Below are 19,102 nucleotides of genomic sequence, written 5' to 3' on the forward strand. Positions count from 1 at the left end.
AAATTTAGAACTGGATTTTACCTTGGATCCTCTTCAGTCTTTAATATAATGTCTTTCATCTAGTAGGTGCTTAATACCAACTTTTAATTGAATAAAAAAATACAGGTACATTGACTAATTATAGATTCTATTTTTGCACAATGTACTTGTACAAAGCAGCTATTGAAAAAAAACCTTGTTCCTTGGTAAGTCTGACTACTTTTTTGAATTCTACTCAACCTCATTCCAGGTCAACTGAATTCGGTATCCTGTTTCCGTGTTTGAGAACTGTCAAGCTTTTACTGGCTGCTTCTTTAGGGGCAACCTCTTTAAGCGAGTCCCCTGGGTTCCAGATATCCCTTAGAACCACAGGAGCTCAGCTTTCTCCCTCACTTTTCTCCTCCACTCCACACAACACGTCCTGTCTTTTCCTGTCTTGTCCACCCACTTCACTCCTTTCTCTTGCATTCCTCATCTAGTGTTTCAATTTACAAATTTTGGTTCTCTCTTCTTCCTGATCTAGACTCACACATTTTTCACACTTTCTCAATATTTCTTTTTTTTCTTTTTTCTTGATTCATTACTGGTATTAACCAGGAGGCTGGGAGGCCCAGTGACTCAGTAGTGACACATTCAGGCTCCCAAGTGAGGGATACCTGGATTCTAATGCAGGATTCACCTCTTATTAGTTGGTGACTCTGAGTGAGTTCTCTAACCTCTTGCTGCCTTGACTTCCCCATCTGTAAAATAAGAATACTAATTTCCCACCTCAGAAAAGAATCAATGAGCTAATGAATCTAAAGTGCTTATTATGGTGCCTGGCAAGCCATAAATTAATTTTGGCCATTATATTAAACAGTCACCAAATTTTTCATTAATAAGTGGCTGTTATATTTATTTTTTAACTGTGTTCAGAAATGCCAAGGATTTGGCTTCACTTTAGAAAGGGACAGTTGCTGAATCACTTGTGTGTTTTGAAGATGCCTTACACAAGGAGGCAACAGAATAGCTGTGGGGCTGTCCTCTTAGAGACCCTTAAGAACATGTTAAATCAACAAGCATCACATGAATCCTTCCAGGTAATATTATGTATTCAATGGTAGGACTGAAGACTGAGACAAAATACTGAAACAGAAAAGGTACTGTGTGTAAAAAAAAATTGATTAATGTTCTATCCTTGTAGGGGACAAACATTACCCAGTCCCCTGACACAATGCCCCATTGTCTTTGCTTGCTTGAAATCCTACCTCCCAACTCTGAGGCTGTGAATCTGCCCAAGTCCCCAAGGGAAAGAGCAAACCTAAGAATGCTGTAAATTTTAGCCACAGACCTTTCTGACTGGTATGAGTCACAATGATGAGATTATCAGGCTTGGGGGTTGCTCATGTTTATCACAAGAAAATTAGCATAAATCATGAGAAGACCCTCTGTGGTAAATTAAATAAAATGGAGATTGCATCCTGAATGAAAAAGTTTAGCTTTTAAAATGACCTTAAATTGATGAAAGCTTTGGATATTAAGTTTCACCATTGCATTTGCAATAAATTAAATGCTCTTAATCAGATAAGAGTAACAGTCCATTTCACAAAGGGACATCACAAAGAGCAGCTGGGGTAAATAAAGCTATTTCTAGTCCCTATGACTGTCCCACAATAACAATACTCAGCTACGGATGCAGCAAACGTTTTCCCCGGCCTCCATCAAAGCAGCAACTTCTCTCCGGCTGTGAAGTTCACGCATCATGAAGAGGGAGAGTGGATGGGAAAGTTAAACTAACAGCAGCTCTCAGTGTTTCTGTTTGACATATGCCAAACCACAATTTCTCTTCAGTATCACTCACTTACCTGTATCATAAACATCCCTTTCACTCACCAAAAACTATTTTAAATCCCTATTAAGAACAAAATATTACCTCAAACAAAAGTCAATACATAACATTAGAGATCTAGGCACTTAGATGAGAGGAGAAATGGAAATTAAACATTGAGGATACTTTCTAGAGTCTCCTCTCGATTGAGAGCTCCTTTTTTGTTCATGAATTTGCACAGAAGAGCTAAGTGTTGCTTCTATTTCTTCTCTACAGTTCTTTGACTGAGACTGCAATCCCCAATAACACTCTAAGCATTGCCAAATGCCATGAAGCAAGACAAATTTGTAGTCGTGGGATTTAAACTATCAAATGTTTATACTCAAGGTTTTCTCACTGCTCATCATTATTTTACCATACTCTGCTTTATATACACCTCCTTTGTACAAAGCATCAGGTCAGGCTCAGAAAACAGCATATGATGAGTAAAAAAAAGATCTGCTCTGAGAGATTAAAGAGATGACAGAGACAATGAGGCACTTACATAAAAACACAAAACAGACCCAAATATGATTAGTTGTTATGAAATATAAATAGTGTGGCTCTAACAGCCTAGAGAAGCAGAAGTCACATTTCACTAGATCACTCAGGGAAGACTTCATAGAGGAGGTGATATCTGATTTGGATCTTGAAAAGGAGTCGGCACTTGAAGAAACTGGTTATGGTAATCTAGAGGCTGGAAGTGGCTACCATTTGGGTAGAATGGCATGAACAAAGGAAGAGAATCTAGAAACTATAGAAAGGAAGTAATTTAACTTGGTATTGAATGTAGGGTAACTGGAATGGCAAAGTCAGAAATAACTCTAGAGCATTAGGTTAGAGCCCAGTTAGCAAGGGCCTTGACGGAGGTTTTATGTGATTGAGTGGGCCATAGGGAGACTGCGGAGTATTGTTCATGCAGAATCTTAGGAAGAGAATTTTGGCAGTGATGGGTAGTAATGCTTGAGTGGGAGCAGAGACAGGAGGAGTATAAGCCAATCTGGACAGCCACTCTAGTAACCAATGCTGGAGTCAGTGGGAGTTTGAAGACAGGTGAGGCCATGAGGGACAGTTGAAACATTTCATCCATACATACCTCATACAATATAGAGGGACAAAGACATGGGCAGATCAAGAATGATTCCAGAAAGGTGAATAATAGAACAGAGGAGAAGTGAGGAAACAGCATATTTGGGAAGGGGGTTCAATATGTCCTAGGACATTCTAAATGGGAGTGCGAGGGAGACAGACAGACAGAGACCCGGACAAGCAACATAATTACAGGACTGGTGGTTTGGAAGGTGGCCCAGACCATGAAAGCTGAGGCCATTAGGACACGTATGGTTTCCAGAAGAGGGAGCAGAAGGAGAAAAGTACCTATAAATATTTGTGCCACCTGGTTTTCAGGGACACATCTACGGGCACTGATTCACTCTTCTTTTATGTTCTATGTAATAAACAGCATTGGAATTTTGGTCATAGTGGGAAATTTAGGGTACTGATTAAGCATTCTGAAGCATGGACAGAAGACAAAACCAAGCTGAAAGCTCTGAGATCTTACCCCTTATCAGTTTTCTGAAGTGAAGTAGCCACTTTGATGATGTTCTCAAGGTCCTCACTCCTTCAAGCAATGAAAAATAAATACAAGTCAGTGATAGTAGAGCTACCTTTGAAGCAGCTAAAACTTTTCAACTGTTTTCAATGAAGAAAGCAATAGCTTATGTGTTATTTAGGAGTTTTTTTAGTCTAACTAAATAACAGAACAGTTCCATAATATCAGCTCATGGTACACACACACACACACCCGTCATTCCACCTGGGCATGGATTCTGCCATCTAGTGCTCACTGAAATAACTACAGTATCTCCTAAAGATATAATTGGCTAGTACAAAGTTCTATACCTTTGAAAAGATATGGAAAAGAAGAAACAGTTAACTACACCAGTAAGCCACAGAAGTGTGTTCAGAATTTTTCTACCGAAACCAAGGAACATGAAGCAACACATTCAGATGATAAATTCATCCCTCTTGTGCGGGGGAAAGAGCTGTCTTGTCAGGCTTCCACAGGAAGAGAAAGTATACTGTAAACTATGGACTAGGCTAGCACATAGACAGCTTAAATCCACGCGGGTCCCTCTAGATCAGTGGTTCTCAACCTTCCTAATGCCACGACGCTTAAAATACAGTTCCTCATGTTGTGGTGACCCCTAATCATAACTAAAGCATAGTGATTAATCACAAAAACAATATGTAATTATATATATATGTTTCCCGATGGTCTTAGGCGACCCCTATGAAAGAGTCGTTCGACTCCCAAAGGGGTTGCGACCCACAGGATGAGAACCGCTGCTCTAGATCGTGAAAACAAATAATTGGGAAAATCCTTATCAGTTTCCCTGTAACTAAGACTTGTTTTTCACAAACAATCTCTAATAAAGGTTAGGATTCCATGAAGAAAAATGTAGTCTAGTAAATTTGGGAAATGTAAGCAACTTTAGGAGATTCAGAAGATATATATGCACACTGAAGGCTTTGAGAAATCTTTATGTCAGAGACCTCTATTTAACTCTATTTCCTCAACAAACGGGGCCATTAACCCTTTCTTCCACAGCACACATCCACTCATGTGGCATGTGGGGCACAATATGGGGAGTGCAGAGGTAGGGTTGCACTTTAAGTTCCTAGGTACTAGAGAATCACGATGTTCTCCAAAGATAAGGTATTGGTGTGGTGTATGTTTCAAATGCTGTTCTGAGAGTCAGTGCCAATGATTAAAAAAATAAAAAATAGGTGACTTTTGAACTTTGAAAATGTTTTCAGTCAAAAAAAAGTTTTGATTAAAAAACTGGTTTATTATAATGATTAAAATACTAAACTTACGGTGTTTTGTTTTGTTTTTTACCATAATAAAAATTGGCTTATTGTATTGATGTATTAAATTTTAACTACTCTTCTTTGAAATATGTCTTTGACTCCATGAAAATGTGATATCGGAATAAATCACCTTTCATATAAAATAGCACTGGCTCAAAAACTAATTTCAAAAATAGTTTTCTTTTTCTCAAAAAACATCATGACAATATATCCATAACAAATACTAAACTAGAGAAGTGTAAGAACAGGATTCAATCAGAACTGTCGTGGGGAAACCGTCCCCAAAGTAATCAGTACAATTTGGGAGCCTTTTCCTGGTGATGCAGGTGGAATGGTATGTGACCTTATTTTACAGAAATTTCTAGGCAAAGTTTTTGCAGAACAAGTTCAATCGAATGACTGGATTTCCACCTATTCGTTTACATATCAACACCAACCTTTGGACGAGTGCTGGGAATGAAGAGGTGTTTTCCTGTCTAAGGGGTTTAATCTTATTCTGTTATCATGTTCAGACCATTTTGGTTGTTTTCTTAATGTAATTCTTAGAGTAAAATTAAAGAAATAAAATTCTTAAGTACATTTAAAAATATTAAATATTTAATAAATATTAAAGTCAGTTGGAAAACTCATTTATGTATTTTCTTATTAATCATTTTGTGTTTTTAAGTGTTCTAATAAGGCATACTTTATCATTTCTACAATTACATAGATATAGAAATAGTTCATTGTACCTTAGATTTCTTTCAGCAGGTCTGTTGGTTTCTGTATATACACCTGGTTTAGGTGGACAAATCTGCCTGTATTTTAAAAGTTAAAGATAATGTTTGTTAGGTAAGAAAACACTTCTCTGTTAAGTTTAAATTTATAAGAAAGCATTTATGTTCAAAAATATCAAAGTTTATTGGTACACTATTTGAGATAACTAACATCACTAGAACTCAACCACATATTTCATTTGAGATTATAAAGTCCAATATACTAACTGTGCAATTTAGCCTATCTCATTTAATATATTTTAACTACTGAATATATATGAAAATATCTGTTCTAAGTATGTTCATTTTATGTTCTTTTCTCCCCTCACCTGAAAACATTTTCTTCATTGCTTTTAGAGAAAGGAAGGGAGAGAGGGAAACACTGATGTGAGAGAGAAGCATTCATCAGCTCCCTTCTATATGCACCCGCACCAGGGATGGAACCTGCAACCCAGGCACGATCCCTGACCAGGAATTGAACCCACAACCTTTTAGTTATGGGATGTAGCTCCAACCAAATGAGCCACACTGTCCAGGACCATTTTATGTTTATTTTATCTTAGTTTCCAGTCATCAATAAAGTATTTTCATACTTATCTCTTTTAGATAATGATACCTTTTGAAAGATTAAGAATCTTTTTTCTTTTTTTTTTGTTATTAGGCATCAGAGAGATGATTTTTTCCTGAAAGACATTCCATTTGAATACTATAAAGAAATATAACTTCTCAGATGTGATGGGAAACACTTAAAAATTCCGTTATACCCACTATACTGAGAAATTACCACACTGAGTTGACAGAATAAAATTTTACGATGTTAGGTTCTGTCACAATTTATGATACAAGGCTTTGCTCTGCTCTTTTCCCAAGTATCTTATTGACCTACTTATACATTCTTGCTTGTTCTCAAGAAACTATATTCAACTATTTTTTTGTACTCCTGAGGACATGTGTTAATTACTTAGGAAACATTTCTCTTTCATATTCTTTTATTAAAATCATCTTGCTGTGATTAAAGTAATCAAGATTTAAAGCATGTAAGTTGTCCTAATTTTATTTTTAAGATCATTCGTAGAAGAAATAAATTAGAGTAGTAAAAATGGATTAGACTAATTTCCATGAAATTCAGTTTTTTTGAATCTACATGAGTTCACTGCTCTGGAGTCACTGATTTTAGAGTTCAGGAAGTACTAAATCTGATTTATTTTAGACCCCTAAAAATGTTATTCAAATTAAGATTTAATTGGTTAATATTATAAAAGAAAATATAATGTAAGATAAAAAGCTTAAGAAGTTAGTTTAAGAGTATAATTATAACCACTGTACAAATAAAAAGTTTTAAATATGTCCTATATTTTTAATTAATTCAAGGAAGAAGTATTCTCTTGACTCATTAAAAAATGTATCCTCATATCCTAAGGACATCATTTCAAAAGGACCTATGAAGTTTCACTGAATAGAAATTCAAATCTGGGTTTTTAACTCAATAGGCTGACCACTTAATGCTACATAGCTCCATTGTTTAATTAGCAATTTTCAGCTGAAGTTACTGTCTTACTGAAGAATAGTTCTAGAATTGTCTTATGTTGTATCAAAAAAAAAAATCAGCACAAAAAGGCAAAAATACAAAAGAATAAAGGTAGGCAGTGAAGTGGATAGATATGATGTATTTTCTTCATTGAGATACCATGTTAAAATTTCACAATAATGATGGAACTATGCAATGTACATATTGGAAAATGATTTGAGGTTATTAAATAGTTTAATAGGAACACATTGGGAGATTTTCAGATCTCTGAATTTGTTTCTCAGTATTAATTATAGAGTGCCAGAGATTCAAAGTGGAAAAGCAGTCTGTCTTTTTTTCTTGATTTGGAGACAAGTTAATTAGAACATTTTTCAAAACTTGTGATAATTTTTAAGTAAATTATGAATTCCTTAGCTAAAACAAGACTAAGGAACTACCAAAAGGTATTTTTAACCTAAGGGAGGGTTTGAGCAGTAACACAAAGTTTTAAAAACATCTTTCATCAGAAATTGTAGCTCTTAATGGGAAATTTAACTTCGAGTGAGTATAAGCCAAATACACGTGTATATATATGGACATATCTATCTCTATAGAAAGAAAGAGAGAGGTTCCTTACATATTGGTCCCTAATACATAAATTATATAAACCTGAACATGAACACTTTCTGGACATGGATATTGTTCAGGTTCTATCTTGAAAGTGTATTTCTAGAGACAAGTAATAGTCATAAATATTCAAAGGCAAACATAAACATACACTTGTGTTGACAAAAAGAAGTAGAAAAGCTTTACAAGTACTTCTTCAATTAATGTACATACAAAAGAAAGCCATGCTTTACCCAAAACAGGCCACAGTTCGATTGCTTTCATATATACCCCTTGAAGTATTTCATTTTGGAATTTTGGAGTGCTGGGTCATACCTATTATCTCGTCTCAGCTGCTTAGGAGATAAAGCAGGAGAAGTAGGCTTTGGAGGTATTGGAGGGTGAACAGCCGGTTCCCTTTAAAATAGAAAATAACAGTTCATTTCACCATGGAAACATGGCATGTTTCAGCATCTATTAATCGAATACATTTATTACCTACATGAAAATATCTTTTGCATCTAACAACCCTCCAAAGATGAAGTCACCGAAAGCAGTAAACTTTGAAGAAATCGAATACTTAAATTAGGGATATTTTTAATATTTAATCACATTTTTAAAAGTCATATCTTCTTTAACTATGGTTTGAAACATAATTTTTTTTTAAACAGCTTACTATTTTGCTAGACTATCTAGCTGAAGTCATGGCATTCTGGGTCAGCAGTGCATGAGCATAGTAAATGGTTCTTGGGCAGTAATATATAAGCTTCTTTAGGAATTATGTCAGTTATCAGGCTGCTGCAGAAACAGAAAGGAAGGTTTTCATTTCCACAGACCTCAAGGTAAAGTTGACTTGAAACTCTTTACTAAACCTGACTTAAATATTGTCAATGCAAGCCAGTTTGACGCTAGGAAGCAGATGTTCTCCTGTGACACATACTGTCAGCCTAAACTTTGCAACAAGGTGCCCAGGTAGCCTCTGAGCTGGTATGATTGTATAACCTAGGAACCAGAGTCAGGCAATTATGAGAATCACGGGCATGTTTTGGATGGAGTCAGCATCTTACCCAGGCACGTCACTCCCTCACTACTACAACCACCCCAGTTGTTCCGTATTATCCTCAAGATAAAATTCCATACATAGTCCAAGTAGCCTTGTGACCCAGACTCCATGTACCTTCCTGGCTTCTGCAGCACCCTAGGTGAGTGTGTGGGCTGTAGACCCAGGCTGCCTGAATTGTCAGCTGTGTGATGATGACTTAACCTAATTCAGTTTCTTCATCTGTAGTAAACCTTCTAATAGGATGCTGGGGTGTTGTCAGAGCTGAATGAGATCATGCTTTTATTTAACAAACATTTATTGGTAGCTTTCTATGTATAAAGCATTCTACAGAGTGGACAATTTCCCTGTTCACAAAAAGCTTTCAATGCACATATATATGACAGATGAAGAAAAGCACTATGAAGAAAAATAAAACCAAGTAAGGGGATAGAGTGATACAGCAGGAATAGTATTTTATATAGAATGGCCTGCGAAGGCCTCTTTGTGAGGTAAAATTTGAGCCAGACCTGAAGGACATTAACCATGAGAACATCCATGGCAGAGCATGTAAACATGGGCACAATCAGCTTAGAAATCATAATACGTGAAACTGAACAAAATCACCAAGGGTGTCAGTGTAAGCAGAGATGAAAATTGGGTCAAGTGTGAAACCCTGGGCCCTGCAATATTTTTAGATGTTAAGAATATGAGAAGGAAACAGCAAAAGGGGGCGGGGAGAAATGGCCAAGGAGAAAAGAATTAGGGAAGTGTGGTATCAAGGAGCAACAGTGTTCCAAGCAGTCATTGGCCATGCCAAATGCTACTGATAGATCAAATAAAACGGGGTTGACAAGTTACCGTGGTTTTGGCAATATAGTGGTCATCGGTAACCCAGATAAGAGCAGTTCTGATGGAGCAGTGATGAAAAAGTTTATAGGAGATTTAAGATAAAATGGGAGGTAATGACATTGAGATATTTTGCAGTGAAGAGGGAAGTGAGAATTGTATAGCTACCTGAAGGTTGAGAGGTCAAGGAATGTTACTTGAATAGTTAGATATGATAATGGGAATGAAATCAATGGACAAGCTAAATCTGATGGTGCAGAAAGTGAGGACTCCGGACCAGGACACCTGGCTCCGTAAGCTCTCCCCCTGGTACATTGCCTCCCAGTGGCTCCTTGGGCAGCACTAATGGCTCAGTGGGGGTTAGTACTCATGGAATTGAAACAAGGTTAGTTAACACTGTTTTATCATATTCAACTGCTTTGGGGGCAGCAAGAGAATACACAGAGAGTTAGATTTAACAAAGTTTATGATTCGTCCAAGTGAGTACAACAAAAGAATAATAGCAAGGGAGAGGCGGGGTGCACATGAGAGTGATTATAATGAGGGACCGTGAGATCTAAGGTGGACAAGGAAGGAAATGAGGATATGGCAGAGGGAGGAGTGAGGAAGTGAAGAACTGTGAAAAGATGGTAAACTCAAGGGATTGGTGGTTGTGGTGGGGTTGAGGAATTTCTAGAGTCAGAAAACTGGAGGGAGGGAGCTGGACACAAAGAAAACGAAAGCCAGAGAGAGAAAGCTTTGAAATTAAAATTTTGTACTCTACATGGTTATTTACAAGGGCAAGACCTATGGGTGGCTCAGGTGTGGTGAAGGAGAGATCAAGAAAGTGAGAGGCCAGGGTGGGGAAAGATCCTCTTCACAGATTTGGAAATCAACAAGCATTGAACCTCGTGCCAAAATCTTCGAAGAGTGAAAAGTGAGTGCCTCAGAGACCTTCAGGTAATTCCAATGAGGGAGAGATGTTCATCATGGCGTGGTTTGAAGAAGATGAGGACTGTTATGGAGGAGGGAGTTAAAATGGACTGGAAGTGGCAATGAGAAGTAAGCAGAACTCTGTGATGTGTGGGATTAGGAGAAAAACAGCCCTCGCAGAGAGGAAGGCCATGGAAGCAGGGGTCTCAGCCAGAACTCAACAAAGAAGTGAGGGTTCATTTGGTCAGAGGCCAGGTTAAAGAGCAGCAAGTTTTGGTGATACTGGGTAGCAAATGCAGGGAGGCACCGTGGAGAGTTCGAGATCAGGATGATGTTAAGTGATGCACAGCTTTGTGGGGATGGTCATGGTGAAAAGAAAGGAAACGACTGTGGTTCCCATGGGGATTCACAGCCCCCATAATGGAGAATGTAGCTAATTAGTCCTGATGCTTTCTCAGCAGAGCGTGGTAGTGAGATTCTGGGTGACGGGCAGTAAACAGCAGAGAATGGAGCATGGTGGGTCTCCTGACTCTTGTGTTGATAGGGTACTGAAGCCAGAAGGCTAGGCAAAGCATGAGAACGCTGTCTGACTCATGGTAAGCGTTCAACAAATGTCTAGTGCCGTGGTTGTTCTTTTCCCCACGTGGACCCAATACTGTACCTGTGCTAAACTACTTGCATTTCCGACCTGCCCCAACCATCACCATATTCTGGCCCCTCCCTGGAGTACTGCCTTCTTTCTCTACCTGGACACTTTCTCCTTGCCCTTCAGACTTTGGTTTGGGTGTTACCATCTCTAGAGGTACCCAAAGCTGTGCTGGATGCATCCTTATGTTTTGTTTCTCCATAGCACACCCCCTTCACAGAACACATCACGCTATTTTGGATTGCATGTAATTTTCTGTCTCCACGCTGGACTAAACACTCCTGAAAGGATAGTTATATCTCAAGTACTAGAATTGTGTATGACATGGGTGTCCAATAAAGATGCATGAAATGAATGAAAGGAGGGATTAGACGAATTTCTATTTGCTGAAGAAGGAAATGCATACTGAAGAGGAGTCTGAAACTTCCAAAATCTTCAAGTTTAGCTGTACCATGGGAGAAGCCCATTGCTGATTCCACTTCTATACCTAGCAGGTGCCAGATGCTCAGGTGAGTATTGTGTTACATGATATGCCTGGAAAACCAGTTTACATAACAATGGTCTTCCCATTCTGGCTCAGAGTTAGGTTTTCCAATTAGATAGTACTTTATTTTGTTGCCATCATTTTCTCTTCTTAAAAATATCCCTGTTTGAGGGATAATGTGATGTCACCCACATGATAATGTCTTAATTGTATCTGTGTGGATTAGCTTAGTATATGCTTTTCTCCCAGGGGTGAAGGTGAGGGGTGAGAAGGTGGTCAGCCCTGGGTAATAATGGATCTGCACAGGGCACTCACTGGATCTCTGAGAACAGGCAGGAGAGTGGAAACAAGATGAAAAGGAGGATTAAAAAAAGATGATGCCAAACTGTACTTATGCCAGAATCCCACCGGTGAAAAGCTAAGTTTCTTCCAGTTTGGAATGGCTAAGTCCTCAAAAAGGCCAATAAAAACTGACTGGGTGTGCCTGGGAGGAAGACAGGTCGAGAAGCAGATTTGAGCACCCAGTGCAGAGCTCCTTTGGAGCACACCCAGGAAAGAAAAGGTGGGTGTGCGGTTGTCAAGGCCAAGAAAAGCAGAGGAGCGTATTTATTTCCGAGGGTAATGCATTTACACCCCTGTTGGCCAGGGGCCAGGCGATGCCACGTTCACTTCAATTCACTGCAAAGGAAGTTTCATTTGCATGTCTGCAATGACAGCCACAGATGACAGAACCCAAGCCTTCCGGGGCAATGAGAGAAATCATTCATGTCGTGCCAGGAGCTCGATGTGATGCTAAGCAGGGGATTAAAATGCAAGAGCGAAGCGGGAAGCTGGGGTCCGGAATGTTTTGAAGAGAAGGAAACAAGAGACATTCATGTGGAATGATCCTGTTTGAATACCACTTTGAGACGCAATGTTGAAGCTTGGATAAATTGATGCCAGCTCTCCCCTCCATCTTCCCCTCAATCCCACAGACCTTTGCAGGACCAATGCCACCACATTAGTGGCTACAGTTGTAAAGAATAACTTTCAGAGATAAAATGGCAGTATGCACCAGAGACATACAAAAACATGCAAACAGTAGCTCAAGGGATAGAGCTAATAGAAATCACAGCGTAAAGCTTTTCATATTACTTCATTTTCATGTGCTCTGCACAGATCACTTGTTTTCATTGTGGCATTTTTGAATAACACACTTAGCTCTGTGAATTCTGCTCCAAACTGACTTTGTGAAGATTATTTCTATTATTGCGGCATGGGTCTAGGTTGAAAGAACAATAACTGACTCTAATATTTAATTGTGAGTTCCTTTTTCACTTTCCATTGTACTTAGCTTTTGGATCCTACAAAATTTATTTTCTTATTCCAATAATGACAAAGAAATAGGAACTTATATTTACTGAGTTCCGGCAACATGCCAGTTTGCCAGGCTCTCACATACATGATTTTATTTAATCCACACATCTATCCTGTGGAGTTTGTATTACACTGTATTATTACTACTACTACTACTACTACTACCACCATTACTACTACTACTACTACTACTACTACTACTACCACCGCCATTACTGCTACTACTACTACTACTACCACCACCATTACTGCTGCTACTACTACTACTACTACTACTACTACTACAATTGTTATTCATTGAGTCTCAAAAATGTTGAGTAATTTGCCCCGGATCTCGTGGCTAGTTGTTGGCTCAGCCAGGGGTTCAATTTAGCCTTTCTGACTTCAAATCCCACGCTATTTTTTTCTGTGTCACACTGTATCCAAACAACACTCTTTCAGTATTTCCAATGAAAATCTAATAACAACAGGTTGTTTTGCATTTTTTCGCTGACCAAGGAAGGAGTACATATTCTACAATTACTCCTGTTATACTTTAGGACACACAGCAGTGTATGAGGCCAAATTGATGATTCAAAAAAAGTTGCAGTCCATGCTGTCAAAGAGCTTACAGAGTGCAAGGCACATGTTCAAAGAATGATTGCTCTTGACATCTCACTTTCTAGCAGCCAGTGGCCACTTCAATACATCATAACACAGCAATGGAGCATACGGTGGGCTGGAACTCCAGACTCCAGACTAGTGCTGTCACTACCTTTCAGTTAGGACCTGGAAAGAGCACTGATGCCCTCTGAACCTCTGCTTATTTATACACAGAAGGAAAAAATGGGTCCACATCTGTGGCTTCAAACCACTACATGATTATAGGTAGGCAGAGTAATTGTAAGGAATCCTCAATTCCACAGAGCCCCAAATATACGCCGTAGACTAAGTATCTTGCACGTTCATATACCACATATTCCAAACGTATGCAGATGCTGTTGTAGTTAATACAATCTTAATTAATATAATTTATGTTGGATTTATAAGAACATAAACTATTTAGCTGGTCAGTAGACACTAAAAAATACAAATTTTTAGGTATTCCTAGCATCTTTTGGTCCTTAGATGTTTTTTCAAAGATGTAGCAAGAGCAATCCAACTATTATCAGGTAACATTGTAAACATTTTCAGCATTAAAAATGAGTTTACTCAAAATGGATCATAGACCTACATGTAAAAGATACAACTATAAAACTTTTAGAAGAAAAAGGTTTGTGACCATGGGGTAGGAAGAGAGTTCTTATGTACAATATCAACTGCACAACTCATTTTTTAAAAACTTGATATAGTGGACTTCATTAAATTTAAAAATTTTTTCTTTGCAAATAACATTAAGAGGATAAAAATACAAGCCATACACTAAGGAAAAATATTTTCCAATCATATATTTGACAAAGAACTTGTAAACAGAACATACTTTTAAAAACCCTCAGAAGTAGACAATAAGCAAACAAACACCAATCAAAAAATAGGTATCAAGCAAAAAGGAAAAAGGACTCATGGACATGGACGACAGTGTGGTAACTGTGGGGGGTGGTGAGGGATTATAAGGGGATAAATGGTAATGGAAAAAATACAACAAAAATAAATTTAAGAATAGGTAAATGATTTGAACAGATAATTCACCAAAGAAGATAGATACCTGACAAATAAGAAAAGATGTTCAACATCATTAGTCTTAAGGAAAAAGCAAATTTAAACCATGATGAGATACACTACACACTTATGTGAATGGCTAAAATATATTTTTTTAAACTGACAATATTAAGTGATGTTAAGAAAGTAAAAAAACATGAATTGTCATTCATTGCTAGTGGGAATGCAAAGTGGTACAGCCACTTTAAAAAGTGTTTGGCAGTTTCTCATAAAGTCAAACATACACTCACTATATGACCTAGCAATCCCACATGCAGGCACTTAAGTGAAATAAGTACATATGTTCATATGAAAACCATATGTGAACATTTAAAGCTTCGTTGGAAACAAAAGATATGTCTTTCAACTAGTGAACGGATAAATGGGTTTTGTTATCTCCGTACCATGGAACACTATTCAGTAATGAAAAGGAATGGACTATTAATACATGCAATAGCATGAATGAATCTCATGAATTATACTCAGTGAAAGAAGCCATATTCAAAGACTCTGTATACTGTGTGATTCCACTTACATGGCATTCTGTTCATCTCTAAGAGGAAGATGTGTCCCCAATTTTCTGAGTATGAGGACAGCCCTAAGTAAATTATCAGTCCTTGCACCCCAACCTGGTAGTCCCACTGTCACGGAAGTACAGTCCCAATGCCACAGTATGCTCCTGTCACCTGCATGACAGCACACCCACCCAGGCTTCCCTGCCTCCCAGCGTCGGCCTGCTCCAAAGCCATCTCCTCTCCACAAAATCTAAACCACCATTTTCTCAATGCACTCCAATTCTGTCCAGTTTTAGCAGCATTAACCTGATTTATGTTACTGACACTAAGATTCGAATGACCATACACAGCCCTTTAGCCTGTCAGATGTTCATGCTATTAACTGAGGTGAGACTTATAATCTCTAGTTAACAGACCTTCAGGCAATGATATTATATGGTGGAATAAGTTTTTCTAATCAAAGAGTTTGGTTTTATGGCGGGAGCAGAGAGGGAGCTACAGCTTGGAGGGTGAGGTTTTGGGCAGAAGCTTGCCCCAAGGTAGCCTGAGTCTCACAGCTTTTTGTTTGCTCCAGCTTCTGAACCTGAAGGTTCCCTCCTTTGTCATACTTCACTGGGCTCCCCTGCCAACGGCAGAGCCAGCAAGCCTCCACCGGAGGGAGGAGCAGGGGGAATCTGGAATGAGGGGAAACAGGGATGTTTTACGATTGCTGTTCATTCTCATGAGTGATTTAAAACTAGCATGAGCAGGTCAGAGACTGTCTGTGTTGACACCGCAGGACTGAGGAAAAAGCAGCTGATTGCTAAAGGGTCAGCCCTTCCTTTCCACATTGTGAATTAGCTTCCTCCTTGTTTTATTTGAACAATGCTTTTCTGAAATAATAAACTTTTACTCAAGATACAGTTTTATTTACTTTGAATGTTTAGAATGGGCATTCTAGGCATTCAGATAAGGTTTTATAATCACTGCACGTAGACATTTACTGACTGTATTAGAATCCTAATTCTTACAAAACAGAACCTAGTTAATATAAAGAACAGTTTTGTTGAGATGAAAACAAAATATACTCTTTTTATTTAGGACGACAGCAAACTTTGTAGAGGCTTTGGTACCAACAGAGTTAAAAAACATTGTAGCATAATTAGAAAGGTTACATTTTGCCATTTATAGTTACAGACAGAAAACTATAACTGTAGTGCAAGGTTGCCATGGCAACTCCCTGCTCAATCAGGATTTTTTTTCCCCAAAACCTACCAATCAGCTAACCAAAAATGAAAAGCCACTGAAGGAGAAGAGTCTGAAACAAATATGGATGAGAAATTATGAAAGAATATAGCAAGCAAGCATTTAACTATATGGTAACTTTCCTAGGTGTGTTTCCATGATTTTAATTTTATCAGATATTATATATTTTGTTCTCTGTCTTTGAAAATGATTCCAGAAAAATATATACACATTGTTCTTTTGTTGTTGTTACTGGTGGTGGTGGCGGCTTCATTACCAATCCCGAATCATTAGAATGGGTAGCAATCATAAGCATTCATATTGTCTGTTAAGCAACTACTGTACCTTAATTTGGCTTCTGTGAATTTCTTAAATGAGCCTCACATGGCATTTAACCACTGCATCTAAATCACGTAAATTTACTATAAGCAGAATACCAGTATTCCATAGTATGTTCTGAAATCAGAAGCGATTTCAACATCAGCCTCCCAGAAATCTTGTTTCCATATTTCATTGTGATGCAACTGAACATTTCTCATGAATGGCACCTATTATCTGTTGGCTCAAGCCTGGCAAATGGCATCACTCTTGAAGGGCTCAAAGATGAGAAAAGGTTTAAGACTTTGAAAATTAAGACATATGCTAATGATTGGTGACAAACCATTTTTGTGCCTGACATTTAATGTCTTCAAATAAAAGAAATGGGAAGGGGGAAACTTCTACTGGCTCTGACCTTCTAATAATTTTCTATGATGATTACATTTGTATTTTTTTAATATATATTATAAATAAGTATGTATTATAAATATGCATCATAGTCTCTAGCACATAGTCAGAACTCAAATTACATAACAAAAAGCATTAATTTTTAAATAATATTCTGAAAAGATACCAAAGCTTATCACAAATGAGTATGACACCACCCCTAATTTTCTGTACTGAATAACAGTTTTCCACATGACATCGAACTTGGAATTACTGGATTTCTTGCTACTACTAAACATACCTGATAAAAGATGAATGTAAAGAAGTCATCTTGAACAGAAATCCATAGTTCTACATGCACAGATAGACACATGGATGCATATGCACACACACACACACACACACACACACACACACCATGCTCTCTGACATTAGAACTTCTGTTCCTTCTCTCCTTTCTACTGGGAATGGCTCCACCCTCACCTCACCTCTGCTCCGGGCTTACTTGTCCCCGTTCTTCAAGGTAAGCCTCACAGATCTCCACTTTTGACCCTCCTGTACCCCAAACACAACCTCCATTGCCTCCCTCTCCATGCTTCCACATACTTCGTGGCTGTCTCTACCTGTGTGCTTATCATGCCCCCAAGAAACCACTCAGGCGAGGAGCCTTCATGTTTAGCTCAAACTGACTTCCCAACAGACTTGGAATTTCTTGAAATAGGGACCGGGTCTTACACGTTACTGCACTCCTGGGTTCCAGCAAGGTGCTTTCCTAGCACACAGTCAGGGCTCAGCAAGTGTTTTGGGGAAGAGAGAGAGCAGAGAGAGCCATGTTTATTTAAACAGTCATCGTAACTTAAGCACACAGAACAAAGCCTAACTATAAAGAGACAAATCTGATATTGGGTTGAGGGAAATTCCTTATCTTGAAATATTAAAATTAATTAATCAAAATGTACTTATTATCAAATGACTATAGACAAATTTATCAATAATTCAAGGGATTATAAGATGCGGCTATCTAGTCTAAGAGTATACCCCAACAGTAAGTAATGTTTTAAGGCCATGCACAATGAATTGCCAGGTGAGCACTGCAGACAAAGCTTTCTGAGTTCAGATGAAAAAGACAAGCCCTTTGGCAGAGAAAGCTCTGTAAGGGAAGTAAGAGCCCTGCCCCACTTTGAAGACTGGGCTGGTTTTGGATGGTAGAACACATCTGCTTACTCTGCCTCCGCCCTCCCTCCCTCTCATTGCACCTCACCTTTACCACATAATTGCAATCGTTAAGGTCTCTTTTTCTGGTTCCTTCTCTACCACCTCATGTGTAGACATACACCAATGTTCAACTTCCATTCTCTCCTGGTTTCTCCATAGGTAACGTCGCTCTGAGGGTACAGCCTTTAAATTTGGGGGCTCATTCCCAAATCTAGATCTCTGTCCAACCTCTTATTTGAGTACCTCCCTCATTTCTCACTGCGTGAAAATTACCTCCGCAGATATATCCATTCAATATCCCAGGCTCTAGCTGCTCAAATCAATGCACATTCAGCTTCGTGAGACCACTTGTATACTCCTCATTATGCTCCTGTTTCTTCCCCCACTGACTGGTGACATCACTATGCTCAAAATCACCCGAGGATTGAAAACCTAGCACTGTGAAATTTCTCTTCTTCCTCCCTCCATCCGTCCACCTCTTGCAGGGCACTTTCCCCCCTGAATCCATCCTTAGAAGCTTTCCTTACCACATCAGAGCTCCCAGAAAATGTTGCTGTTTTTCTCATGATCCCACAGTTGATCTTGACTATGATTACTTGTGCAACCCCATTATCCAACTTTTGGGCTGGAGTTCTCTGACCCAGGAACTCCCCACCATACTGCTGAGTGGTATCACCTGGACATGTGAGCCTCATCTCTGATCCCCCTGTCCTGCAGGAGTTCCCTGTCCTCTTCTGCTTCCAGGTGCTGGCCCTTTTGGAAAGTCTCACGCTGTTAGTGATTCCTCCCCACGAAAACCTGTCAGAGCACCATCCAAATGAAGCCTGTAATGTGCTGCCACCACCATGGGGCCGTATCTGCTCCTTGATCAGCACATCCCTGGACTCAACAGCAATTGGATAAGGGTAGTAAG

The 19,102-nt window shown here is 38.7% G+C and overlaps 1 protein-coding gene across 5 annotated transcripts in view; it reads right to left on the minus strand.

Annotated features, from left to right (window-relative positions):
• SCEL (sciellin) overlaps positions 1–19,102 on the minus strand; it is a 102,697-nt gene that overhangs the window by 44,529 nt on the left and 39,066 nt on the right. For all 5 annotated transcript variants that reach the window (XM_090258304.1, XM_090258305.1, XM_090258306.1 and 2 more), the window contains 3 exons: positions 7,904–7,984; positions 5,431–5,496; positions 3,387–3,446 (listed from right to left, as the gene is read on the minus strand). In XM_090258304.1, the coding sequence (XP_090114430.1) occupies positions 3,387–3,446; positions 5,431–5,496; positions 7,904–7,984 (207 nt within the window). The remainder of the gene's footprint in view (positions 1–3,386; positions 3,447–5,430; positions 5,497–7,903; positions 7,985–19,102) is intronic.

The sequence above is a fragment of the Furipterus horrens genome, unplaced genomic scaffold (genome assembly GCF_987537825.1).
Source record: "Furipterus horrens unplaced genomic scaffold, mFurHor1.1.pri manual_scaffold_12, whole genome shotgun sequence".
Lineage (NCBI taxonomy): Eukaryota > Metazoa > Chordata > Mammalia > Chiroptera > Furipteridae > Furipterus > Furipterus horrens.